General features: G+C 44.2%; 2 protein-coding genes across 2 annotated transcripts in view; both read left to right on the top strand.

Moving 5' to 3' along the window:
- The window catches only part of MYO3A (myosin IIIA), a 112,077-nt gene extending 102,710 nt beyond the window's left edge, over nucleotides 1-9,367 (top strand). Inside the window, exons 32-35 of the mRNA XM_036379010.2 lie at nucleotides 1,921-2,030; nucleotides 4,556-4,596; nucleotides 6,325-6,465; nucleotides 7,959-9,367. Of these exons, the coding sequence (XP_036234903.1) occupies nucleotides 1,921-2,030; nucleotides 4,556-4,596; nucleotides 6,325-6,465; nucleotides 7,959-8,073 (407 nt within the window). The 3' untranslated portion in view covers nucleotides 8,074-9,367. The remainder of the gene's footprint in view (nucleotides 1-1,920; nucleotides 2,031-4,555; nucleotides 4,597-6,324; nucleotides 6,466-7,958) is intronic.
- A 1,556-nt stretch (nucleotides 9,368-10,923) lies between these two features.
- GAD2 (glutamate decarboxylase 2) overlaps nucleotides 10,924-27,858 on the top strand; it is a 40,806-nt gene continuing 23,871 nt past the window's right edge. Inside the window, exons 1-7 of the mRNA XM_036400742.2 lie at nucleotides 10,924-11,075; nucleotides 11,321-11,380; nucleotides 11,526-11,678; nucleotides 12,697-12,930; nucleotides 17,774-17,864; nucleotides 18,685-18,797; nucleotides 23,178-23,293. Of these exons, the coding sequence (XP_036256635.1) occupies nucleotides 11,000-11,075; nucleotides 11,321-11,380; nucleotides 11,526-11,678; nucleotides 12,697-12,930; nucleotides 17,774-17,864; nucleotides 18,685-18,797; nucleotides 23,178-23,293 (843 nt within the window). The 5' untranslated portion in view covers nucleotides 10,924-10,999. The remainder of the gene's footprint in view (nucleotides 11,076-11,320; nucleotides 11,381-11,525; nucleotides 11,679-12,696; nucleotides 12,931-17,773; nucleotides 17,865-18,684; nucleotides 18,798-23,177; nucleotides 23,294-27,858) is intronic.

Raw genomic sequence — 27,858 nt, 5'->3', positions numbered from 1 at the left:
AAGGGATTTTCTTAGGGTAGTGTTTCCAGTTTGGACTCCTGTTGTGTTTAAAAATAAAATAGTGAAGATATGCTTCTTCTCTCAAACAAATGGAAAGTCAGATAACTCCAGGTGGCCCATTTGAAATACAGCAAGGTAGCAACAACCCACACTAAGAGCCCAGTCAAGCCTGCTGTACCTATTGAAATCAAGGAATCTCACTTATATTTAATACATGAAATTAATTTATTTCATCTAAAATTAATTGTTTAACATGTATTATCTGTAACCTGGCTTAGAAAAACACCATTGTTCTCTTAGGTGCAAAATGTTAAAAAGATGCCTGCTCATTCATTACAGAAAAGCAGTCTGCATTTCAGATAAGAAACTAAAACAGTAAATATAATCATTATCCAAATACAATTTAAATTAACATTATTCATCCTGGCTTCTCTCTATACCCATGACCTTTACAAGCCTTTATTTATCACACATAACAAAAAACTTAAACAGCTAATTTTGCAGGAGTCAACACTGATGTATTACTGATCATTTCTCATTTTAAATTATCGTGCTACCTTACCCTTAATTAAAAATATGTCTGCTGTACATGGGAGAGGGTTTTTTTTCTATCATGTAAAAGGGTTTCTGATGGTCATAGGGGAGCAAAATGGTGTTAAAGTCACTTCATGTGGAAGTTGATTATATCAGCAAAACACATTTTAGTAATTCACTGGGATCTAGATCCCCATTCCAACCTCACACTATATTCATTTATAAATGAGGAGATGTTTTTTCTCCTGGACTTTCCTTAGTATATCTGTGATGGGACAAGGACAAGATCAAACCTCACTTGATAATGCAGGATACCTCAGATAATGCAAGATACCTTCACCACCCCATGACCCATCTCTGCTATTGGTGTTCTGCTGCTGTGAAACCCCCTTCTCCTTCATTATGAAGGAATTGCTGTCACCATTAGCATTTCCTGTAGCTGAAGGGAAGGAGACCAGGCTCACCAGGCTGTTCATTTGTCCCTCCAGGGCCAGTTCTGTGGTCTTCCTAGGCAATAGGAACCCTGCACTCAGTGTTGTCTCTGTGACAAACTACCTATGAACCCAAGCACTGTCAGAATTGCATATAGATTTTCAAAAAGCAAATACCCAAGATATTTTTCTAGTTCTCTATGTGCCAGCCAATGTAATCTGCAAGTCAGTGTCTAACTCTGAACTGGGAGACTGCCAGAGAACAGTAGTTCCATTTTGTGTTAAAATCTTGATTTAACTTCTATTAGAGTGAAGGCATTTTTCATATGTTGGTAGAAAGTTTTTTGTAGAAATAGAGACCAGAATTTGAGTACACTAACATAGACTACATAGGATGTGATGGAAATGGTCATGCTGTGTTGCCCAGTGGCACATGATTTGTCTTGAAATGAAAAGTCTCAGCAGGACACCTGGAGGAAAATCTTCGCTGTGATAATGTAGAGGACAACCTCTGAAACACAGGCCTAATGCTAGTTCCCTCATTCAGCACCTTAAAGATTGACTTGAGTTTGAAGAAAACATCACCCCTTCCACACGGGTCCCCATTACCAGGCAGTGGCCTCACAGTAGCCATTACCCTTCAGAGCCCTTTTCTGAATGTGGAGCATCAGCCCTTTTCAGAAGAACAGGCCTGTGCCAGGCAGACCTCTGGGCTTTTCCAGCCTGGCATTCATTATTATGTGGCATTTGTCCCTGTGGGCAGTCAGGACTCAAATGGATAAACCCATTCTCTGCTGATGAAAATGTCCAAACCAGTTGCTTACTTGAATTACTGCAAGCAGTAAAAGTGACTATGTGGATTTTTTTCTCCCTTTGGTGAAATTCTCTTCTGTTTTTTCCAAAGGCCTCCATCTCTGTGAAGAAATAAGCTTTGCTGTCTTCTGCTTTTTTACAGTTGTGGCCAAAGTAGAAGACTCTCGTCCAATGCAGAGACCCCCCAGAAGGCCACGGAAGCCCAAGACATTAAATAATCCAGAAGACTCCACCTACTACACTCTAATACATGTGAGTTTAAGAAGCTTTTCTGGGTTAAAACTGTCAGATAGTTCCCACCTAAACTATATTTCTAATTGTCCAATTCCCATTATTCTTTTCTAATGCAGCATAAAACCCATGTCCTGCTGAAAGGAGGCAGGCCACAAACTTTAATTTCAAACGAGACTTGAAATGGAAGTACAGAGTTACCCAGACTGGGGAGCTGTGTCAGACTAGCATTTACTTTTGTACCTAAACACACTTTCATTATGGGCATAAGTAGCATTTGCATTTTCAATACCCAAATCAAGTGCCCTGTCTCCATCGTTTCTTTGTAAGTCACAGGAGAGAACCAGGAGAGGCACAGGTTTGTTTGGAGCTATTTTGAGCATCTAAATTAGTACTTATCTTGCAGAGAGAGCAAATACTAAAATAAATTGTATTAGTATGCACACTGTAACTTCCTTTACAAATGTGTCAGATTGTGATTATGAAGGCATTGGCAAATACCAACAGCTCAGGAGACTAATGGATTTGAGTGTCGCTATATATAGCCTTTGGTCCAAGTTCAGATACCAAGTACTGCTTTCCCCTCTTGACTTCAGTGCCCTTAAACATAGGAAAAAAGGCAAGAAAGTAAGCAGAAAGAGTGAAAATGTAAAAGCAGCTCAGAAAGCACTTCCAACAAAAAAAGCAATTAAACTGATTTGCTCGAGGTGCCTGTATCTTAGTGACCTATTTTAACAGCCGGTGAGAACCCAGCTAATAAACTAACCGTAGCAATTGCTTCTCCTTTCAACAGAAGGTGTCACCAGGGCCTGTAGGGATGGTTGTGTCTGGCATACCAAAAAAGACAAACACAGCTATGTTTTATTCTGGGACTCTGAAATAACACAGCTTTGGAATGGTGATATTCTGAAAAGAAATTGCATTCTTAAAAATAAATTTGCATGTAAGAATAAAATTTGTTCTTTGAAAGCAAGATTGGTGAGATAAAGGACTGAAATGAAAGGAATGACACAATCTGTATTCAGAAATTTTTGATAAACACAATTCTGAAGTAAATGCCTATTTAGGAAATTAGTACTATAAGGTCAGGAATATAGTATTTCCTGAGAGCTAATTTGTTACATGGCCAGCTCCGTACCTGAAAACAGCCATGGCATCAGTGCAAACATAAACTGCAGTAGCGCCAGAAGATTTTTAATCAATTTTTTAGCAGCAGCTTTTCAAGGTATTAATCAATATTACCTTCAATGAGTTGTATTTTCAAGAAGGTGTGAATAAGAGAAAATGTCTTCCTGACATGAAGTTCACTGGTCAGGGAAAGGTTCAACATAAATATCTATACACTGAAGCTTAGAATGGAGACCTACTAGTTGTTAAATTCTTAGACCTTAGGTGAGTCATTAAGCTCTAACTTTAGAGGGTAGTCAGCTTTAGAGGGCAGTCAGCTTTCCCAGCTATTAGGGATCTTCTACCTTATTAAAAATCTCTGTGACCTTCAGGCATTCACAGATTATTATCATGCCTGGATCATATGAACGTGAAGAAACACAATATAAGTGCATTGAAAAAAAAAAAATCTCTATCTTTTGCAAAATCAGATATTTCTATCACATCATGCTATAGACATTAATTAGACACCTTACATTCTCACACATCTCCTTGCATATCAGATGACCTGCAGGGGTATACATGTATAAATGAAGGCTGACGATAGCCAATTATTTATATAAGGCATGAGAATTTTATTTTAGGGTATATTTCTTTAAATCAGCCTATCATTTTGGAATTATATGCCATGTTCATTTGCCTGCATACTGAAGTCCATCAGGATTTCTGATTCTCAGTGACTTTTCAGTCCCCAGTTCTAATATGCTTTCACTCATTTGCATGAAACACAATTAAGACCACAATCTGCACTAAAAAATACTGCCTTTGAAGTATGATATGTTAGGTGCTGCAACATAGCATTGTTTTGGCTGTAGGGATAGAACTCTATTAGAGATAAGAAATTATTCACATTCCCTATAAATCTTCTCTCCTCTACATTTTTAGAAATCTTTTATCCTAAAGGTTCTTTTGTCACCTATTATATTGTTTTCAAATGGGGCCTTTGTCCATTTTATTCTACTAAACCTGTGTGAAGACTATGTTGGCATTAATGAGAACAGGATTATGCATCTTCCCACTGCATTGCTTCTATTCATGGAAATTCTCATGGCATCACAGTAAATTTGCCTCAGTGAGATAGTGTTGTCAACTTCATTAAAACAGCTGTAGCTATTTGAAAGTTTTAGATCTCCTTTTTCTGTTCTGATCATCATTACTTTGGCTTTTTTTTCAGAGTATGGCAACAAATTTGGGAGCAACAATGGTAATCTCATTCGCAGTCTCAAAGGTTCTTAAAAGAGGGTTTTCTGGGAAATTTGCTCATTTTCTATCATTTCTGTTACTGAAAAATATACAACACTCTCCTACCTAACACCGATGAATTGTATGTTTGCATAAGCTTTCCTTTTAGTATTTTTAATTACTTTTTATTTTCTTAGAAATCAATCCAAGATGAAAAACGGAAACCAAGAAAAGAAAGGTAATTTTTTTCATTATTTCGCTATTGTCACTCCAGTACTCTAGAATAGTTTTTCACTGTACTTCAACCAGGAGAATAAAGCATTGAAAAAAGAATGGTAATTTGGTGATTCACAGGGGGACATGTATACAAAGTTAAAATGCAATTTTCTTTGACTAAAATCCACTATAGAATTCAGCTTTCCTAAAACATGGCCCTTTTACCATGGTAACACAGGCATTATAGTAAGATAAGGTCCACATCAAAGATAGCTCTGACACAGAAAATAATTGAAGGTGCTTAAAATTCTAGTCAAAGCAAATGGGCAACCAGTTCTTCTTTGTCAGCAAAAATACAAAGACAGTCAAAATTTTCTCCTAAAAATATATGAGTGTCTGGAAATAGATAATAAAAAATTAAAACAATCACTATGAACAACAGCTAAAGAAGAGTAGCCCTTGAAATCTGAACCAGAAGTATTTTCTTCCCAGTGTAAGTAGCCTATTTTGATGAATCTCTGAAGAAAAGAAGGAAGTAATAGGTATATTCTGATATTCTGTCCTTCCGTATCTTAGATCCTTATGTGTGCTGCAGAGCTGGTTTGCAGTTCCTGACATACATCATAGTTTTATTTTATTTGTGTTTCTCTACTGAGGTTTTCCTGCTTCCCCCCTCAGTGGCAGTGCCATGGCACCGTGCGTGCGAGGCAGCCTGCTCATAGCTGCCAGAGGAATGGGCTCTCTGCACTGGCCTCAGCTCAGTACAAACTGTTGCAGAATACAAATTCCGTGGCTAAAATATGTATCTTAGAGGATGTTGCATGACATTACATTTATAAAAATATGCTTACAGCGTTGAGCTTTAGTCAAGCACAGTTTAAATTGCACTTGATTATGCCGCAGCTTAAAGGATTGACCTTATGTCCACATCCCTCATGTTTGGTCTCCTTCAGCTTTTTTCCTCATGTCATTTGGATCCTAAAAATATTTCACACCTATTGACTCCAGTCTAGGGGGGAAAAAAAAACCTAACGCACCAAAGTCTAGTGTTTTCTCTCATTTGCCTCAGTTAGGTTTCACTCATCTCAAATCTCGGTAACCAGTTCCCTGACTGCATTTTCTCTCATGTGCTGACTGTATTAGTGGAACATAGCAAGTGAAATCAATTAATTACTTCTGGTTTCTAACAATGTGAGGATTGAATTCTGAACTTCTCTATTCAGTTTCTTTTTAGGATATTATTTCTTTCCTTAGCCATTCTAAAATGGATGTTGGGATTGATTTTTTCTGTATGTATAATACCCTGGATAGCATTCACCTAACAAAATAAGAGATATCTGCATTATTGACACCCATATCTGAACTAGTTGCTTTACACTGTCTTCTTGCACTCAGAGAAAAAATAGTCATATTTAGGAAAATTATTCATCTCTTGCTCAAAGAGATATCTAAAATAAACCAGATTAATTATACCATAAAAATGCCTCTCCACTGAGTCTAATGGCAAACCCCAAAAATTTCAGTTATGTCTCCTTTATGAATATATAAAAGTATTTAGCATTTCAAAATTCTCAATATCTATGTTGTACAGCAGCCACACTTCAGAGGCTGATTTTTTGTGCCTATATATATTTTTCCTTAGATCCTCAACACATAAACAGAATAATGATATTTGGCTGCCTTGGGTTTGTATGCTGAAAATTATATTGAAAAGTGAAACTGTTAACTTGGTGTTCTTATTTATTGACAGTCTGAGCAAAGTGCTAGATTTAGATATCTACTACCAAGAAATTTCATCTACTGACTCCAGCTCCAAGGACAGCAGTACTACCACAAGGAGGAAGAGATACCCAATTGAGCGCAGGACTTCCATTTTACGAGCTACTGAGCGGTAATTCAGACAAAATAGTAATAGGAAAAAATAATTATCCTTGTTGACATATTCAAAATATTAATAAAAAGAAAAGAAATGCACTTTCAAATTACACATAAATCTATTCTTTTAGACATGAAATTTTGCAAAACTGTCTTGCAAAACATATAGCTAAAATTTCCCATCTCAAAATGGGATTATCTGACATATTCCCTGTGCAAGAGGGATAAATTCCAGTGTGATTGGTGTTCAGCCTACCTGCCAGTTTTTTCCCAAGACATTCTACATCTCTGATCTAAAATAAAATTAAACTGAAGCAGAACCTAAAAACTCTACTTCTGATCAGTTAGGTTTTTAACAGGGTGGACGTGCATGTTTTCTGCAGGTAGGACTCCAGCTTGACTGCCTCCTTCTCCTGCTGTCCTGTGGCAGCACAGGTGTCTGTAGCCTGCATGCACCTCGCCAAGGTGGGCAGCCAGGAGAAAAACTCCAAAGGGAGGGTTTGCTCAACCTCCTCTCTTCCCACATAGAATTCAATAGAGGGTAACCACTGCCAGGCTAAGGAAATTCATATTCTCACTCATGCCAGGGCATTCACACACACTGCATATGCAAACACACATCTATGTATCTTAATGCAATTTTATCTTCTTGCATGTTCCCAAATGTAAGAAAAGCTTGGAAAACTATCTAGGTCAAAGTCTTAAGGGAAACGCTAAGCCTGGGATGAGCACTGAATTTGAAAATGCATCTGTAATAATAGAGGAAATGTTTTTAAAACATTCAGAATGTAGAATGTTTTGTGCACCTTATGTATTTCATTTCTGGTCTTTTTTCACGTAGTATCTAAATTAGCCATTTCAATCTACTTCAAGAAGTGAAGCATTGAGTACTTTTTATTTAGCAGTTTACCTTTGACATTGGTATAGGACCAGTAGTGGGGGCACCTTAGTGTAGAACACTACAAATTTTTGTAATTATTTTAGAGTAATTTACTTTTTAAATAACTGTCTTTTATGTTTAATCTTGCTCCATGGTAACAGCTGATGCCACATCACTATTCCAGCCTGTCAGAGGTGGCATCCAAAATGCATCTTGCCATCTGAAAATAAAATGAAATGAGATGGATGCATACAGTGAACTCCAAAGGCAGGTTAAATACAGAGCAAACAAATTTATGCCAACTGAAAATCTGGTGCAGTAACCATCAGGCAAATGCTACTGCAAAGCATCCCCATGCTCTCAACTTTTTATGTCCTTTTATTATGCCCCCTTCATAGGAGAACATGTTGTTCTTCTGTGTTCATCTGCTTCTAGCATATAATGTGTTTGTTCCGAGGTGCCTGTTTTGTGCAGCACAGGAAGAGGCCTAGCAAAGTCAGCTGATTTTTTTTCTTTCTTCTTTTATTTTTCCCCCACAAGGGTGGAGGTTAAGCAGTCGATTAGGAGTGTTTGCCAAGGTAAATGTTTTGACTTTTAATTTCTAAAACACTTCTGTGCTTAATCCCCAGGTCGAGGGTTGCAGAAAGACCCCTGGAAGAGAGCAAAGCCGAAGATAATCCCTATGACTACAGACGACTGCTGCGGAAGACCTCACAGCGCCGGCGCCTTATCCAGCAGTTCTAGCTGCTGCTGCTGCTCCTGCTGCCATTTGGCTTTTATTAGCATAATTTTTTTTTATCATTTTATACCATGTGTTTCCTTTTTTTTTTTTAATCTTCAATGTTTCAAGTTTATGTGTGCGTTCATGTGGATATGAATTACTGTGGTTTACAGCCCAACACTATTGTAAAGGGACACTGTCAGTCACACATCCTATTCTTCCCTAATAAAAAAATCAGCTTTCTTTCATGTACCATTGCTACATCCTAAAATTATTGAACAGCTTAAGTCTTGTTTACTTTCTTCAGTGCATATTTCTTTTTTTCCATTCCATCAGTCTCACCCAATCAAAAAAATAATTTATTTTATAGTTCCCTAGTTAAGCTTTCTAATTTCCATATTCAACTTCAGAAAACCTTAGTTATTGTTTCTAATGAATTGTTTTACAGGAAAAAAAAATTACAAGAGCACCATGGGGGAATTTCTGCTTATTTTAGTTTACATTGCTTAAATTTTAGGATGATCTGTTTGTGGCAAGTGTCCCTCTAATGAAAATGTATACGATTAACTGGATAGCATACTATGGCAATCTATTTCATTATTGACTTTACTGTAAAGCTAGTTGCCAGTTTTAAAGGTCAATATTGTGTGTTTAATCTTTATGTTGGAGATGTTCATTTATGGGAAGTATATCCAGCCCTCTCCTCTGCCTCTGAGCTTTGTGACTAAGTGATGAACTTCTAAATCATGTTTGCTTTGTTCTCATTTGCATTAGATTTTTAGGAATCTTAATCTCTGGGGTACCAAGAAAGGAATAGAAATACACTCTCTGGTTGATTGCTGCTGAAATGTAATGATCATTCTTAATCAGTTCCACTAGAAATTAAATGAAAATAAAAGCAATAGTCCCAGTGTTCAGATTTCCCCCTGATTCCGTATTCAAAAGACCTTATTTCACAGAAACCACACAGATAATTGCAGCGCTTCCTTTCAGGATTCATAATTGCGTGTTCCCAGCTGCAAAGCAAGAGAAGGCAAATTTCATGATGCCAGCATAAAGGCCTGATCCTACTCCGTTCCTCAGCTCTCCTGAATGTGACAATTGGCGGCAGCAGTCAGCCACAGGGGCTGGGTTTGGCCTTTTCCCCAGAGACAGATAACCATGGCTTCCTGATCTGTAACTAGCTACAAGGCTGTGCACTGGATTAAAACATACTGCAATGTAAAATTTGCTATAAATTGTTAAATTTTTGAAATCTGTTCTAAAGTTGCTTTGTCATGTATTAATAAAACGGTAAATAAAAATGTACAAAGCAGAGATACAGTTGATTGTGTCTGAATTACACCCAGAACCGACAAAACACTGTGGACTGGGGCATGAGTGAGCAAGGCAGGAGGCTCGCAGCAGCCTCTGGCCGTGGAAAGCTGGAGTTATTGTCTACGTGCAAGCCAGTGTGATGTGGTAACTGGAACAGACTGTAATTTCACGTAAAGAAATGCCTAGACTGGTCTTCTTCTTCTGCTTTCCCACCACAGCAGTATTATAAAGCATTGAGCCATTTCTGTGAGGTCTCATGGTGGGCACTTCCATACCCATGTGGGTGCCTACAAAAAGCAGAGAGATGCCCTGGGCTGAGCACAGGGCCTGGCTGCGAGCAGCGCGGGGGCCCTGCGTGCCCAGCTGTCCCGGCAGAGCCACATTCTCACCTGCTGTGGTCCCGCCTGCCTCCCTCCAAGGCCAGGGCTCGAAATCCCTCCTGTGCCAGGGGAGAGGCAGCCGCGGCCGGGAAGCGCTCCCGCGAAGACCCGGCTGGGTGGAAAAGGGAGCTTTGGTTGCCTTCAGAGGCGTCGTGAAGGGAATAGGGACAGTTGTTCTCGTGCTCTTCCCGTCTGGCCGCCGGGCCCTCTGCTTCCTCGGGGCTGGAGCCAGGATGGCGGTGCCACAAGGGTCCCCAAACCGGAATGTCGCAGGAAGCCCCCGGGAACGCCCCGGGGCTCCAGGGACACGCCGGGGGCAGCCGCAAGGCTCCTCCAACACGTCCGAACGAGCCAGGACGCCCCTGCCTGTCCGGGAGCAGGAGGGACAGCGGGAGCCCAGCCCCCTGCGGGCCCCTCCAGTGCGCCCTTTCCGCGGCGGCCCGGCCCGACGGGGCTCACGCCGGTGGCTGTGGCCGGGCCGATGGGACGGCGGGGGCTCGGGGGCTGTCTCTTCCCCACACCGGGACCGCCGGCGGCACGGGCAAGTGCGGAGGTGCCCCGGTGCAAAAGTGGGAGGTGTAGTGGGGGGATTTCCCTTCGCTTTGCATCTTAAAGGACTGAGGACGCTTCCCCGTAGTCCCAACCTTCCCCTCGAGGTACCAGGCTGCACCACCGCGGCCACGTACGCCAAGACTTGGAAAGCTACCATTCCACTCCACTCAGCGCTCGGCGGCACCGGGCGGCTCAGCCCTCTCGGCCCGCCCCGCCGGGCTGCGGCCGCACGGACGGTCGGTGGGGTGAAGACGGCGTCGGCACCCTGGCTCGCCTTCGCCCCCCAAGGCAGCTGCAGCCCCAGCTCGAGCAGCGCCCATACCTCGGGTCTGCCCCGAGTGCCACCGTCCTCCCACCGCCGCCCCTCGCTCCTCCGACGCAGCACGGTGCGGACACGCCTTAGAACAGCCGTCGCCGCTGGCCGCCTCAGCGGGCACCTCTGCCGTCCCGGGCAGCAGCAGCGCCTGCGGGGCGCGGCCGCAGCAGCAGCAGCAGCAGCTCGGCGGAGCGCACCCCGGGGGCGCCCACGGGAGACGCTCCCACCCACGCGTGCCCGGGGCGCTCCCGCCCCTCCGCCTGCCGCCGCCTGGCGCAGCCGCGCGCACTTACACACCCGCACACTCACACTCACGCACACTCGCTCGGGCCGCCCGGGCTGCACATCGCCGCTCCTCGCCCGCCCCGCCGGTTCGCCTCCGCCATGGCAAGCCCCGGCTCCGGCTTCTGGCCCTTCGGAGCCGAGGAGGGCTCCGCCGCCGCCGAGACCCCCGGCACAGGTAGGAGGGCGCCGAGCGGCCGGGCGGGACCGGCCCGACGGAGCCGCCGTGACAGCGCTGCCCGGTCGCCGGAGCCCCCCGCTCGATCGGCGGGACGAAGCGGGGACCGACGGCGACTCCAGCACGGGCCAGCGCCGCGGGGCTCGGCGGGGCAGGCGGTTCCTGGGGAGCGGGGCCGGGGGTCGGGCGAGAAGCCCTCAGCCCACTCCCGCCCCACGGACCCGCCGCTCGATTTTCTCTTACAGCCAGAGCTTGGTGTCAGGTTGCCCAGAAGTTCACGGGAGGGATCGGAAACAAACTCTGCGGTAAGGGCAGGGAGGCCCCGGTAGCCCGCGGCGGGGGCGCGGCTGCGCGCCCACGGAGCGCCGCGGGACCTGCCCCGGGCCGGGGGGGCGGGGGACGAGGGTCGATGCCCCGGTAATGAGGCCGTGTGTCCGTGTCGCTGTCAAGCTCTGCTCTACGGAGATGCCGAGAAGCCCGTGGAAACCGGAGCCAAGGCAGCAGCCCCGGGGGTAGCGGAGCCGAGGCCGACCTGCACCTGCGACAAAAAACCCTGCGGTTGTCAAAAAGCGGACGTGAATTACGCCTTTCTTCACTCAACAGGTAACGGCGCTCCGGGGCAGGCTGCTGCTCTAAAACTAACTAGAAAAAAACCAGCGGCTCGGTCGGGAAATCGCGCCCGCGCGCGTTGCTCGGAGGCGTGGGGGGTCCGGCGGTGCGCGGCGGAGCTCGGCGCCCTCAGCCCTGGTCCCGCCGGGCATTTCTCAAATCTGCGGAAAAAACGCGCGAACAAAACAAAACAAAAAAAAAGAAATCACGAAAAGAGAAACCCAAAGCAGTAAAATCCCGCCTATTGGAGCCCGCACCTTTTTCTTTCTAAGGAACGCTGAAAGCATCGAGCTTCTCATTGAAGACCCTGCGATGTAATTAAGGTTGGAAGGGAGGGGGGAGATAGAGCGCTCTCCTACTCATTTGCTTTAATTCGAGATATTTTTGCACTTCATCTTTTCTGACCTTGGAGGTATCGTCTCCTCCACTAAATAGATCCCAGCTCCCCCCTGCCATTTGCTAGCCAAGGACTCTTCCCGTTTGCTCTGCAGCCCGGGACCCCGAATTAGGGGCTTCCACTATAGTCTGGTTTGACTGAGCCATCGCTCTTAAACAAAAGCTCTGTGTACAAGACACCGTGCAGCATTGTCTCAGGAAAAGGCATTAAATTATCAACAAGTCACTTGAAGAGGAGAGTCACCAAGAAGGTATTTTATTGCAAGGCAAATGACAGTTTTAAGGGTGCTGCTTGTAGCATTTGTTGCTCAATCTTTATTTCCTGTGAGATTCGTTTTCCCTTTTGTCTTGTTTCCCTGCTCTCATTGTCTTAAAAATTAGTCTGAAATATACTGTGGACAGAATTGGCCAATTTAGATAGGATATTAAATCTTGTTATCTCTCAGGACATTCCTCGAAATACAGCCTTGCCAGTTTGGTTATTAAATGAAAACAAAACCTGTTTGTATTGACTACAGTGTAAAGATTTTGTAAACATAAATGGGAGAAGGTTTTGTTTAGAATCTATGCATGTAGTCATAAAACAAAGTTAACTTTTAAATTTCTCCATTCCCAGATCTTCTGCCGACATGCAATGGAGAAATAACTACTATGTCTTTCCTACAAGACGTTGTGGACATTTTACTTCAGTATGTGGTGAAAAGTTTTGATAGATCAACAAAAGTTATTGATTTCCATTACCCAAACGAGCTGCTCCAGGAATATAACTGGGAACTGGCAGACCAGCCACAGACCTTGGAAGAAATTTTATTGAACTGCAGAACAACTCTGAAGTATGCAATTAAAACAGGTAATAGCAATGCTCATTTTCTACCCTGTATGGTCTCATCCATTGATTAAAGGTGTCATTTCAATTTAGCTTGAAACGTTAAAGATTGAAGCAGCGACTGTATTTTGTCAGCTCCAAGCAATTTCTAGCAGAGACAGAAATCTCGTTTTCCAAAATGATAAAGCACTCCAGCAGCTCCATCTCTGTAGCTGTCAGTGCAGCCTCGCACACCCTTTCCGATTTAAAATTAATGCGTCTGTGCGTCGGAGTTGCCGAGTGTGCCACAGAGCAGACTTTGCACCACCTTCTCCACTTTGTGCCGTTCCTTTTCATCATTTCACGTGTGATGTCCCGGCGATTGCCTCTTGCTCCCTGCCGAGCGGGGTGCGGCGGGCGCGGAGCTCGGGCAGGGGGGAGTCCATGCCCGGGGGCAGCAGGGACCAGCCCATTTAGCAGCCGAAATCACGGCAAACGGCCTGTAAATTCGAACTCCGAGCGGCCATTTGCCGTGTCCGTCACTTCGCCTGCAAGACATAAAATAAAAAGATAATTTAGCAGGACCTTACACAGAAATATCGAGGATTTAGTTTCAACTTTAGGCTCAAGCAATAAAACCAAAGTCCGATTTGTTTTAACAGCCATTTGTTGTTTTTCACCGGGGAAAGCAGCGATGGGTGACTCCTCCCTGGCTGGGATCCCCGTTAGTCGTGCCCCCCTGTGGGCTTCGTGCAGGGAAGGCAGCATGGGGCTCGCCCAGGCGTGGGGAAGAGCCCGACTCCGCACCGGGGCCACCTTAAACCGCGGCGGAGCAGGCGGAAAGCGGAGCCGCAATTACGGCTGTCATTGGCAAATAATAGAGGGTCCGGAGAGCTCTTAGTGGGAATTTGAATTACTGAGAAATTGCTTTAAAATAAATGTGAAGCTGTTTACTGAAAGAGACAAAAGGCTGATTTGTGACTAGAGGTTGAGAGGAAAACAAAAAAATCTGAGGTTTTGAGAAGAGAACGGAACAGACTGATCCTGGTAAAGATTGTGAGGGATCTGTGTAATCCTCCTCGTTTAGGGGTGGAAATGACCATCCGCATGTTTTGATGCATGGGTCGGGTGCTGTCAGGATGTTTGTAAAATATTGAATTAAATAGTTATGTAAATGATATCCAGAGGAGCAAAGTCGATCAGTCTGGATAGGGCATAGGAAACGTCTTTGCACAGAATGATGAAGAATGTGCGATCTGTGATTCTGGGAAATCAAAAAATAGGGTTTCTAGGCTGATTGCCATTAATCGTTTTTTGTTACAGCCTGTTTTCTCGTAACAGACCTATTTAATTTTTTGCATCCAAAAAAAGATCCTTTAAAACAATGTTGCCATTTCTCTTCCTCTCTAAATAATAACGGAGGCTTTCCCATCCTGGCATTTTATAATTTGTTTTAATGAAAATGATGTTTTTGAAGTCTGAAAACGGCTGCTGGGGGGTTTTGTGCAGTGTGGTGGTGTGGTGGGATTCAGCCCAGGGGGTGCAGAGCCACCTCGCTTGGCGGCTGCTGCTCCTCAGCGCCGTGGGGTGACAGCCCCAGCCTGGGAGGGGGTTCACGAAATGCGTGGGGTTTACACCTGGAGCCCTCCGGCACGTGCTGCGGAGTAAAACACTGGAATTCCCCTCAGAGGAGGGAAGAAGGGCAGCATGGTGAGGTTTCTGGCGGCAGCGTCTGCCTTCACTCCTGCCGCAGAAGCCCCTCGGACACGGCCCCTCCTGGGCGGCGTTTGGCTGCAGGGCTCCGGAGGCTAATTGAAAAATAAATTGTATTGCATTAGCCTCACAGCTGGATACCCAGGTCCGGGGGTTCGACGAGGCAGATGGCTGATTCTCCGGCCGAGGGGCAGGGGTGGGTTGCTCCGAGGTGTCGCCTGCATGCCACGGCTCGCTGGGGTGCCCGGGGAAGCCACGCTGGAGAAGCCACGCTTTGTGCCCCTTTCCCAGCAGAGACAGAATTCTTGCTGAGAGGATGTAAAAGGCAGTGACTGTGAATGCAGGGAAAGATGGGTGTGAAATTCAGTTACTGTGTTCTTGACAGTTGAAAATGAGCAGGTGAATTGAAATATGAACGTTTAAAAATGGCTTGGAAACTCCAGGAGGAGTGCGAGGAGCCGGTTCTGGCCCAGCCTTGCTCCCTGGCCGTGCACGCAGTGAGGCTGCAGGCACGGCCAGATTCAGTGCTGCCAGCCGTGCCTTCATCCGTGCCTTCATCCGTGCCTTCATCTGCGCCCAGCCCTTCTCCTGGCTTCCCTGTGGGGGCTGCGGAGGCCGGGCGTTCCCGCCGGGCATGCCCGTGCCTCAAGCCGGTGCAGGTGGGAGGGTGTTTGGGAGGGCGTGTGGGGCAGAGGCAACGCCCTTAGTGGGGAAGCCCGGCCTCGGGTGTTCCTGTGCCTTGGCCCTGGTTCTTGGCCATCATCTCCCGATTTACTCTGGGATATCTGTGAATACATTGTCTGTTGCTAAACAAACCATTAAGTTATAATCTCCTATTTTCACCTCTCAACCAATTCTTCACCCTGTCACAATCTCTTTTCTAGTACCTCTTTGTTCAGGAACGGCTTCAGCAAAGGATGTGTATTTCAGGCAGAGGCAGCCGGGGAGAGATTTTTGAGCAGCTCTCACAAACTCTTCTTACCTGGCCAGCAGAGCCTGTATTCTCAGCAAAGCCTCGGTTTTCCATGGCTGTCTAGCCAGGGGAAGGGAGCTCGCTCGCGCAGGGAGGTGTCTCATGGACAGGCAGAGCCCTGCAGCTGGGGCAGGGCTCAGGCTGGGGCAGTGCATTCCCTGCCCTCCCGTGTTAGCGCCGCGCTGCAGAAGGGAAGGGCGCGGAGTGGAGCGGGCTGGGTCACAGCTGTGGCTGCTGGGGCTCTCCCAGCAGCAGCAGCAGCAGCAGCAGCAGCTCTGCTCTCTCTGTCCGAGCATCTCTCCCTGCAGCGCTGCTCCCTCCGCCTCGCTGGCTCCAGGGCACGGCTGTCCGAGCCCTGCGTGCTCCCGGGCCTGTTCCCAAGGCGCTCCCAAAGCAGGTGGTGTGCTGGGAGGTTTGCTTGAAGAAACAAGCAGTGACAACAGGGCTGTCGCCTTGGGCTGGGTGTGGGGCTGACACAGAACCGCTGAGACACTGCAGCTGCAGATACAAATTCTGCCATTCTCCAGCTTTTCGGTGTGCATTTATTTCCAAAACAGGAATTTTTGTAACCTTCTTTGAGTCTTCTGTAGTCCATATCCACTAAAGGCTTTTAGTTCCTAATTTAGTGTTGTTTCAGGTGAAATTTGTCATCCAGCTGTGATATGGAACCTAGGCTATAAATATGGAAATCTCCTTCAAAATCCTTCTGTCAGGGGAGGTGCAGTTCTCTGCAGGCAGAGACTCTGGAGCAGGATGGCTGAGGTTGTGGTGGTGGTGATGGGGTGTGTGTGTGTGTCTTAGGTCCACCAACCCCACTCAAAGAGCATGAAGAGCAGGGAGCAAGATCCAGTTCATTCTGCTGATCTGAGTGTCATTCCTCGGTGCTCAGGGGCTTTGGCTGCCTGTGTTTGGCAGCACAGACCAGGGAGAGGTGGCAGTTCCTGTCAGTGAGAGGGGGAGCTCTGTGCAAAACAGATCGGGCTGGATGGCAACAGCACAGGGCTGGTCTCAGGTTAAGAGCACAGGCAAGCGGAATTTGTGTGTGTGTCCCCTGCCCCACATCCTCAGCTCTGATCTGCCTGCTCAGCTTGATTGCTCTGCCTTTGTGTGCTGCAGGGTGGGAGCTGGGGAGCAATTCCAGGTGCTGCTCTGCCAGCCATGTGTCCACGCCTGATAAGAGGCCACAGGAGACTGAAGATAAGTTTTCTCTCAGTGCTGGGTCTGCATTTCCTCAATCATCTTGCTCTATCTTTTGTTTTCTCTGATGGCAATAACAGTACATCGTCTAAGGGTCAGGACAGGTGTTTTCCAAGCAGAGGCTTCCGTCCTTTGAGTTGGATGGCATTTAAGTAATTGTGGACTATCCATAATTTGTACCAGTAATTATGCCACTTATCAAGGGCTTGTGGGAAGTAACTAGTAAAAATTGAATTTTAATGCTTCCTATGTTTAATGGCTCTAGGCACGTTTTTAAGGAAAATCTCTAGGAGGATTTTAGAAAAAAAAACAGCAACCAATTAGATTAACCAAGTAAAGAGACTATCAGCTCACTGAATATAGTCCTGTGCATCATTCTGCTGGGGCAGCAGAGCTTGTTTTTATGGCATTGGATTAAAATCACAGTTGCAAGTAGCCAGGCTATTTGTAATTGCACTCTGACAGTGAAGAAATGACAAGAACCACCACCTTCCCTGCCATCTTCGTACAATCATCAGCCATTGAGTCATGTGCAAAGCAGTCACCAAAATACTCCATTTTCTCATTTTGCCCTGTCTATTACAATCATTAGCCATTCATCACTGATGTTATATGTCCTGGCAAGCTTTTCAGATGGTGTCTCATGTGTGCCTTTCAAACCTAGTCAGGCAAAACCATATCCAGTGACAACATGTGACACACTAACGGGAGCAAACAGCTATTTTTGTGAGGCAGCAATGTGCTAATTTTCAAGGCATATTGAAAGGATAATAGGGAATGTTGGAATTCATTATTCTGTGTTGAGTATAATTACTGACTTTGGAATGAGAAAGAAGAGAAATTATCCTGCCTTTTTCAAGAAATGTATTTACTGCCATTTGCTTTGTTTCATACCTTGAAAGCGCTTCCTTCCCTATAGAAATATGGAGGTAAATATACTGTTCAGCACTGAATAGTTTCATTCAGAGTCATCAGCCTTTTGATAACATTTTCCATCTTATGCAGGGCACCCTAGATATTTTAATCAACTTTCAACTGGGTTGGACATGGTTGGATTGGCGGCAGACTGGCTGACATCAGCAGCAAATACTAATATGTAAGTAGAAGATTTTTTTAATTTAATATATAGATATTTAATGTAATTTCACAATTATGCTCTAAAATACTAGTTCCTGTAGCTGAGTAAAAGAATAATTTTATGTTAAAATTGCTGGGGAAAAAATAATCTGTTTTTTAAATGGTTGCAACAGTTATTTATAGAAAGACTTTCAGTGTTGTCCTTTAGGCTGTCATTTATATAACTTCATCATCGTGATAGGATGTTGGTTGTGCTGCCTCCCAAAAGCACACAAAAAATATATACAGATTAGCATTTTGCATGCATAAATATGTAAAATGAAAGGGTGAGTGAGCAGTTGCATTCAGGTAGAGGGGTTATGTACAATCCATACCTGGAGCAGAAAGCCCTTGCTTTCTGTAAGAAAGAGATGTGGAATTTAAAGTGTGGGGATTTTTTCACTTTGGGATTAGGAAGCATTTTTGTGTACTTGCTTAGCTTCATGCACTGTCTGGCCATTATGAATAGGACTGCTGACACGTGCCTCTAGACATGCACACGGGTTTGTGCAAGGCAAAGGGGCTCTGCCCAGCATCCCTTGGATAAAGGGCAAAAGCCTTGAACCTGGAAGAGGTGGGCAAGATTTTATTCACTGAAGTAGGTGGAAATGGATTGTTGAGTGCTCCCTGCATTTCTTCTTCTAGACATTTGATGTCAAATCAGAAAGAAGACTGTGGAAAGTATTGTGAAACAAAACTCTACCCAGTATAAGATAGAGTATATTGTGGCTATAATGTAATGTAATATTGGAAAAAGATTGTAGATTAAAGCATTAAATATGGACATTACTACATTTCAGGTTCACCTATGAAATTGCTCCAGTGTTTGTACTTTTGGAATATGTCACACTAAGGAAAATGAGAGAGATGGTTGGCTGGCCAGGGGGCTGTGGCGATGGGATATTTTCACCTGGTACATGACATTTCAAGCTTTCTCTATTTTTCAGACTGTGGTATATGACATCCCCTGCAGCTAAAGAGTAAATATAATTAAATATGCATGTTTGAGAGGACACTTGCTAGTAAACACCAGTGGCCTCTTTGAGATAAAGTATTGCATGTTTATGAATTTCAGGGATGTGATTATGAGGATCTGTTTGAGCAAATTGCACTGCATGATGAGCAGCTGTAATGGCACATGGGAAACATAATGAGAAGAGACATTTGCCTTGCAGTTTTGCTTTGCCCCCCCCTTTTTATGGATTCCATGAAATAGAAAGACTGTTGTATTAATAACAGAGGGAAGAAACACAACAAAGCTCTCCATCACTGCAGGGGAAATTGGAGCAAACAGGGAAAGACGTAGCATACCTCCCAGCAATTTCAGTAGAGTCAGGAAGACCCTGCCAGCATTAGAGCATGCTGTTAGCTTTCCATGTGAAGCTGACCTGTTTTTCTCAGTGGGGTACTTGGGTGCTTAGTAATCTGAGTGCTTAAACCAGGTTTCTAACCAGTCTTAGAAACCTGGTTTCTTCAGGGCAAGTCAGTAAGGCAAAAAAGTTAGTGTAGAAAAATCATTGACAAACATTGTTAAGACTTTTTTATTTTTTTAATCATTCCACTTAGTCTTTTGATTTATACTCTTTGTCACCTCTCCTCTGACTCTGTAATTTCATTGCTCAAAAATTTTGGCTTGTCTATCTTACGAAATTGCAAAATAATGAAAGAATTTACATTGGGTGTAATATCTTGGCTTGTCAAAAGAGAACAGACTGTTAGCTGTTGCAGAAGGAGCCTTTCTGGAAGGGAAGTTATTTGACCTAATGGAGAGAGAAAGAGTGCACTCTTGAGTAGAGGAAAGGCCTCACTGATACCAGACTAGGACATTTGGCTCTCTGAGGCCATGGAGGGCAGGCAAGGCTCATCTTCAGCTTCTCACATCTGAATGCATATGTGGGAAGTGGTGTGGGAGTTTTATTCTGTCCCTTTCCACACATGCAGAGAAATAGATGAGAAGAACTGACATTGCTTTTTCATGAGTTCTTTGTTAAAAAGCCTGAGAGCAAAAGCTCTGGCAGTTTTTACTGTGGCGCTTAGAGATCCCCCTGAAAACCTTGGCCTACATCACACCTGGCATCTAAGTGTGTCTCACGAGCCCAGGATCAAAGTGAAAGTTTTTGGAAACTGAGTGGTGGTTGGTTACCAACCCTGACCTGACTGGGTACAGCTGCCCTTGGTTCCTCACCTTGCAGGACCTGCAGGGTGAGAGAAGAGCAATAGCAGTGCTGCCCAGCCCATGGCAGCAGGCTGGGGGAAAGGCTCAGGTGTGTGTGCCAGGTCTGTCCCAGTCTGGCAAACTCAGGTAGAGATTGTCTGAGTCAGGCAAGGTGTGTGCCTCAGGAGGAGCTGCTGGGGCTGCAGAAGGTGCTGCCTGGCATGGGCCCAGGGTACTGCTGGTGTGCCAGAGCTCACTTCATCGAGCTGAAACCTGTGTGGGGATGGGCTCTCTGGCAGGCAGGTACCTGTGCTGGCATTTGCAGGGCTGCCCCTTTCTTTCTTTCTTTCTTTCTTTCTTTCTTTCTTTCTTTCTTTCTTTCTTTCTTTCTTTCTTTCTTTCTTTCTTTCTTTCTTTCTTTCTTTCTTTCTTTCTTTCTTTCTTTCTTTCTTTCTTTCTTTCTTTCTTTCTTTCTTTCTTTCTTTCTTTCTTTCTTTCTTTCTTTCTTTCTTTCTTTCTTTCTTTCTTTCTTTCTTTCTTTCTTTCTTTCTTTCTTTCTTTCTTTCTTTCTTTCTTTCTTTCTTTCTTTCTTTCTTTCTTTCTTTCTTTCTTTCTTTCTTTCTTTCTTTCTTTCTTTCTTTCTTTCTTTCTTTCTTTCTTTCTTTCTTTCTTTCTTTCTTTCTTTCTTTCTTTCTTTCTTTCTTTCTTTCTTTCTTTCTTTCTTTCTTTCTTTCTTTCTTTCTTTCTTTCTTTCTTTCTTTCTTTCTTTCTTTCTTTCTTTCTTTCTTTCTTTCTTTCTTTCTTTCTTTCTTTCTTTCTTTCTTTCTTTCTTTCTTTCTTTCTTTCTTTCTTTCTTTCTTTCTTTCTTTCTTTCTTTCTTTCTTTCTTTCTTTCTTTCTTTCTTTCTTTCTTTCTTCCCTTTCTTTCTTCCCTTTCTTTCTTCCCTTTCTTTCTTCCCTTTCTTTCTTCCCTTTCTTTCTTCCTTTCCTTCCTTCCTTCCTTCCTTCCTTCCTTCCTTCCTCTCTCTGCAATTTCTGGTTTGTGCAAAGTGCATCTTTATAATTTTCTCTGTTAAGGCAGCAATACTCAGTGTGCAGGTTCTGCTTTTTTGGGCAATAATCAAAATAATTTCTGTGCTGTCTTCTCACTTCATGTCTTTAGTTGAAGACCTTACTGTTGCAAAGAAAATGTTCTTTCTCTCTGCCTTCTCTGGAATGTATTAATACATGTGAAGCATAAAAGCCTGACTGTTTTCTCCAAATTCTGTAGGTGTGTTTTGTTAGCTGCAATTAACAGTGGATGTGAACACAACTATGAAATTAAAAGCTGAATGCAGGCTTATGAGTAAACTAAGGTTAAATGACTGAGTAATAAATACTAATAAGAAACCCTGGTATTGAAGAAACTAAACATTTCAGTCTTGATTCTTTTGACACTGAGCCAATGACTTTGGACGAGATAGGCCAAATTGCTTCAACTTAGTTCAGTCACCTAAATCATCAATAGCAGCTCTTACATGACATCTGCATTTTTTAGGGACAGGTACCTGAGCATTTCCTCTTAATGTCTCCATTTCTTATTTTGTCATTTCAAAGAAAAGTGTTGAAATACATTCATATCTCTCAAGATAGTTGAAAGGGGAAGAAAAATGCCAATCTGTACTGACCTGTATGCCAGCAATGCCATTCTTCTGTGGCCTTTTCCCTTGGATTCACAGGAGGGCCAGTGAGGTCAGGGAAAGCCCACAGCAGGGCAGCCTCACTGCAAGAGCAGAGCCAGGATACTGATTAGAAATGAAGGGCACAGTTGTGTGGGCTGTGGAACAGTATATATCTCTAGTGAGATTAAAACAAAGCTTACAAAAGTCAAAACAATGTTAATTTGCCAGCACAGATAACCAACAGTGCTTCCTTCATCTCAAAGGATGGATTTTATCTTATCTCACTTAGGCTGTCCAAGCATTGGGTGTCTACCCTGGGCTGATTACAGCAGCTCCTGTGTATTCCAGGGAGAGTGGGGATGTGTCTGCAGGGCAAGTTCCACCCACCACAAACAGCTGCCATAGGATGAGCTGAACCTTGTGCTCTTCACTCCATTTTTAGATGGATGAAGGTTGCAATAGTTGAACTCTACCTCACCGGCATTTCAACCTGTTCATTTAAAACTTTTTCTTTATATAAATACATGTGCATAAACATGGATATGCAATCAATCTGTGTGTGTGTGTGTATGTATATATATACACACATATATATAGGATAAACCTGATGGATTTCATGCATACATGTCTGTCTGTGTGTGTGTTTGTGTGCATAGAAATTTAAAAATTCTCAGCATCTGCCTCAAGTACTGCATTATATTCCCATAGTGCTCATGCAGCATTAATGTAAAGCCAAACATTGCTCCACTGTAGACACAGAGACTCGGTTTGTAAAAAATCTTAAAAAGGAGAAACAGACCACTGCAGAGCTGTAGATCTGATACCCATCTTGAAGTGGGTTAAATACCCAACTTGAAATGGCTATTTTAAGTGAATGTATGCCAATGATTTTAAAGCTAGTGTTAGGGACATTTAGTCTTTTCCCCTTGTTCCCATAAGAGGACAATTAAAATGAAAAATATGTGTTAGAATGACCCTTTTTCCTTTCTCTTCCCTCTTCCCACTGCACTTATGCAGAAGATAGCGGCTGTGGGGTCTCAGTGGGTGGGTTTGCTCAAAGCTGGGGCATGAAACACCACGCTGATTTAGGAGGGGAGAGCACAGATTAGGTCACACTTGGAAATCCCTTAGGATGCCCCTTGTGTGGGCACCTGCTTAGGAGATGGAATAGAATGGGGATTATGTGTTGATGGCACATGGAAAGCTAAGACTGGGGACTGGAGGAGAGATGATAGTTAGAATGAGGGTGAAAGGAAGCACCAGTCATTTTTTGCAGTGGTACTTTTTGCATAAGTGTTTTTTTGTGTGTAGTAGATCCTGTTATTGCACAGCCCAGCTGTGAGGAGCATCAGGAAGAAGAATCTGTTTCTGCCACAAGGCAGAGACATTTATATAGAAAAACTGTAGCACGACTTGTTTGTTCTGAAATGATATTACAATGAATAGAAGAAGTAACAGTATATTACTGTGGACTCCAGGTGGTGCCATATCTAACATGTATGCTATGTTGATTGCACGTTTCAAGATGTTCCCAGAAGTTAAAGAAAAAGGAATGGCAGCTATTCCCAGACTGGTTGCCTTCACATCGGAACATGTATGTGTTTCTGTTTTTTCCTATCTGTTACATCTGCTTGTATGACTTTATGATGAAGAAAACAGCTGAACAGGAATTTGTTGACAACTGTCTTCATTTCTGTTACTCCTTCACTGGGAATAAAAACATGGGGAGAGGCTGAATTTTTTATCTATAGAGGCATGATCTCTGCACTTCCTGTGTCTGAAATCCAGGCTAGAGCAGTCTCTACAAACCAGTGCTATTTCTTTGCTCTCACTTGTGTCCATATAAATGTTGATGTGAGTGGTAAGGACCACATCAAATGAGGAGAGCTCGTCATTGGGCTTCAGCACTTTCTGCCAGGAATGTCATCTGTTCTGGGGCAACAGAAAATCCTTTTGAGTCAAAATCTTTCCACCTGAAACCACTCCTGCTGTTATTTAACGAGAAGGTGATAACATACATGAAGACAGTCCTATGACAATGCTGTGTGTGTGTGCAGCAGAACAGCTGCAGTATTTGCTGGGCAACTGGGCTTCACTGTGAGTTTCTGCCTGTGAGCAAAAGCCTCAGCACACAGGGGTTCATCACAGGCACTGCTGGGACCTGCCAGGGGCTAGGGGAGGTGGGCACATGAGAAACAGGAGTAATCGTTGTGAGAGGGTTCTTTGCTCTTTGTGCAGCCGTATGGAAGTCTTTGTTGGGAAGGTTGTTTTTGGCTTTACAGCCATTTGAACTCCCTGCAGCTTAGAGCGGAGAATGTGGGTGCAGGAGGAAAGGAAAGAGGAAGGTTTATCCTCAGGAGGGGCTGAGGCTTCATTGTCAACTTCTAAATTTCTCTCCAGCTGTGTGGGCTCAACCAGAAGGGACTCACTTGTGGCCAAGGCTCAGCAGGATATTGTCCATGTTAGGTAACAAAGTCCTCCTGCTGCCTCTTTGGACTTACCATAAAATTCCATTCTATGCAAGGGTGAAGAACAAAATACCCTAAAAGTCATCACAAAAGTGCAGGAGAAAATCTCTCAGAGGATGCCTTTCATAGCAGTAGGATGGGATGAGATGTGATACACAGCTGTGGGCTCCACGTTGCAGAATTATTGTTCCCATAACAGTTAAAGAGGACAGTCTACGGATGAGTAGCAACTTTCCAAAGCTGGATGTACAGCTAGAGATACATTAACCACATGGAAGTAACAAGCCTAAGTCGTACAAATGAGGTTCAACATGATTATTTAAAGTAACAAATCCTGTTAATCATTAGAGTATTTCATTGTTTTCATAGTGATGGAATGTTAAACAATGACCCAAATTGTGCTAACAGTCTAAAAATAATGAAATGAGCTTTAATAATTGTGTTTTCATGCCAGGGAAGAAGCAGTTCCCTTAGCAAATTAAACGTTCAAAAATCAAATATACTAGAAAATTCATAGGACGGCATCTGAAATCCATTACATTTTAAAAGTATCTTAAAATTGCAGTTTTGTCCCTTCCTCAATCAAGCTTTATAAAAAGTATATTCTCATCTTCTAGAGAAGTTAAGAAACTGCACTATGTGAAGACAGGGCCCTTTAACCCTTAATTGCCCAAAGGATATGGGATCATGGTTTAACCCTCAAATCAGCAGAAGCTGTTACAGAAAATTCAGAGGCCTAGAAGTACAGTCCTTTTTAAGATAGGAAGTGTCATGCAGGACCTGAACAGACACTTAAGCTATGCAAAAGTAATTTGTCTCATTTATCACATCATGCTGATGATCCACCTACTTTTAAGACTCCTTGGCCTGACTGAGGTTTCTCTCTGCCACGGTTGGATGCTCTTGAAAGACATTGGCCATGGAGCAAGCAAATTGGTGAATCACAGAACACCCTGAGTTGGTAGGGATCCATCAGGATCGTCAAGTCCCATTCCTGGCCCTTTGCAGGACACCCCAGAAACCACACCATGTGCCTGAGAGCATTGTCCAAAAGCTTCTTGAGCTCTGTCAGGCTTGGTGCTGGTGATTACCTCACTGGAGAACTATTACAGTGCTCAGCCACTTTCTGGGTGAAGGACTTTTTCTATATATTAAACTTAAGCCTCCCTTAACTCAGCTTCATGCCTTCCCTTGTGTCCTGTCACTGATCATGAGAGTGAAGAGATCAGTACTTGCTCCTCTGCCTCCCCTGATGAGGTTGTTGAAGACCACTCTGAGGTCTCCCTTCAGTCTCTCCTCCAGGCTGAGCGGACCAAGTGACCTCAGCCACTCCTCATATGGATTCCCCTCCAGACCCTTCACCTTCCTTGGAGGCTCTCCTTGGACACTATCTAGAAGCTTCATGTCTTTTTAATATTGTGGCACCCAAAACTGCGTGTAATATCCAAGGGGAGGCAGTTCCAGTGCAGAGCAGAGCAGGACAATCCCTCCCTTCCCCTGCTGGCCATGCTGTGCCTGATGCCCCCCAGGACAGTGTTGGCCCTCCTGGCTGCCAGGGCACTGCTGGCTCAGGTTCACCTTGCCATGGACCAGGACCCCCAGGTCCCTTTCATGGTGCTGCTCTCCAGCATCTCATTGCCCAGTCTCTACACACAGCCAGGGCTGCTCCATCCCAGGTGCAGAATCTGGCACTTGCCCTTTTGAACCTTGTATGGTTGGGGATTGCCCAGTCCTCCTAATTTATCGAGATCTCTCTGCCCTTGAGGGAGTCAGTAGCTCTCCCCAGTTTAATGTCATCAGCAAACATGCCCAGTATCCAGGTGAGTCCTGTGTCCAAGTCATTAATGCAGGTGTTGAAGAGCACAGGGCTGAGGATGGATCCTTGTGGAACCCCAGCAGTGGCAGGTCACCAGTCTGAGGTCACCTCATTCACTGTAACCCTTTGTGTCCATGATCCAGTTGGTCACCCATTGTGTAACAGGGTTGTCCAGCTGTGAGCTGGATGCTTTCTCCAGAAGGAAACTCTGAGAGACAGTATCAAAAGCTTTGCTGAAGTCCAAAATGCTTAAATCTGCTGGCTTTCCTACCTAGATCAGTGGGTTATAGAATGAAATCAGGTTTGACAAGCAGGACTTTGCTTCATGAACCTGTGCTGGCTCCAAACAATGACTGCTTTGTCCTCCAGGTTGTGTTTCAGTACTTCCAAGAATAATCTTTTCTGTGAATTTGCCAGCTACTGAAGTGAAACTAACAGGCTTGTAGTTTCTGGGGTCCTTATTCTTGCCTATCTTGGAAGCTGGGATGATGTTCTCCAGCTTCCAGTCAGCTGGGACCTCTCCAGATTCCCAAGACCACTCAAAAATCAGTGAGAAAGGCTTTGTGATGACTTCAGCCAGCTCTTTGAGAATTCAGGCCCAATAGATTTGTAGGGATCAAGCCCCATAGATTTGTAGGGATCTAGCTGGAGCAGCAGATCCATAGTATCATTTCCCCATGCTCTGCATGCATGGTGTGATAGTAAACAAAGCTTAAAGTAACTGTAAGTGTTTAGAAACTTGTAGATTTTGGTTTTGAAATTTTCAGTCAGATGCAAAGATTTTAATATCAGCAATTCTCAGTGAAGAATTTCAGCATCCCAGATGAGACACTATTTTCATTACTACCAGTCTAGAGCTCCCTGTACTATAAATGAATGAAGTTGTGTCACAGTTGCCACCACTACTACTGTAATCAGAATATGGCTCAGTCTGATGCCATTATAGGTTCAGCTGCCAGTGGGGGAGAAGGGAAGGGAGGAGTAATTCACAGCTTTTAAGTAATTACCTCCCTAATTTAGGAGTGCATCGTGTTCCAAAATGAGGAGCCTCACTCTCTGCACAACCAGTGAAGAGAAGCACCTCTGGAGAGAGACCGAGAGCATCCAAATTAGGAACCTAAATATTCCTGAATTTAAATGTTCTAAATCACCTTTGGGAGGGCTTCACCTACTTTTGTGCACTGACCATAAAGAGCCTCCTCATATACACAACCTACATTTGGTGCCTAAAATAGGCTATGTGATTTTTCCAGCTGTGCGCATTTCCAGCCAGCAAATTTCCCCCAGCCCACAACTTAGCACACTCTGCTGCTGTTTGTTTCTATTTCCCCAGTGATGGTGAAGTACTCTGCAACTGCTTGGGTAAATCTTCCTCAGGTTTAATTTCGTGAGATGCACTTGGCACTCAGGATTTCATTCAGTCCTCTGTATTCATCAGGGCATCATCGGTCTTCTTTCATTTGCACTGCTCATGATCAGTGATGTCCTTCAGGGCAGCTGTTCTGGACTGCACATGATGCAAGAGACCTTGACTCAGAGGGGAAAAAGTGATGGATGCCAGTTGTAAAAACCTATTTCAGTCTCATTTCAAACACAATGAAAAATCTAAAGTGAAGGCCTCCTCCTGTGTTCCAGCATATCAGCTTTAGGCTGCTGTAACTGTTCAGAGGAGTCCATCCCTTTTTCAGCATGGAGAAAGCTGCTGAAAGGGATAGCTGCCTTCTCAGAATATTTTAGTTGTTCCATTTGGCCCCAAGGCAAGACCTGTTAAATTTTAACCAATTCCTTGTTGTGATTTTGACCTGCCCAACCAGTACTTAAAGAATATCCAATAGTAGCTGGAAATTGTATGGAGCAGTGATTACACCTAGAAAG

The sequence above is a fragment of the Molothrus ater genome, chromosome 1 (assembly GCF_012460135.2).
Source record: "Molothrus ater isolate BHLD 08-10-18 breed brown headed cowbird chromosome 1, BPBGC_Mater_1.1, whole genome shotgun sequence".
Taxonomy (NCBI): domain Eukaryota; kingdom Metazoa; phylum Chordata; class Aves; order Passeriformes; family Icteridae; genus Molothrus; species Molothrus ater.
Note: the sequence above shows the minus strand (reverse complement) of the source record. Positions and strands in the feature narration are given on the sequence as shown.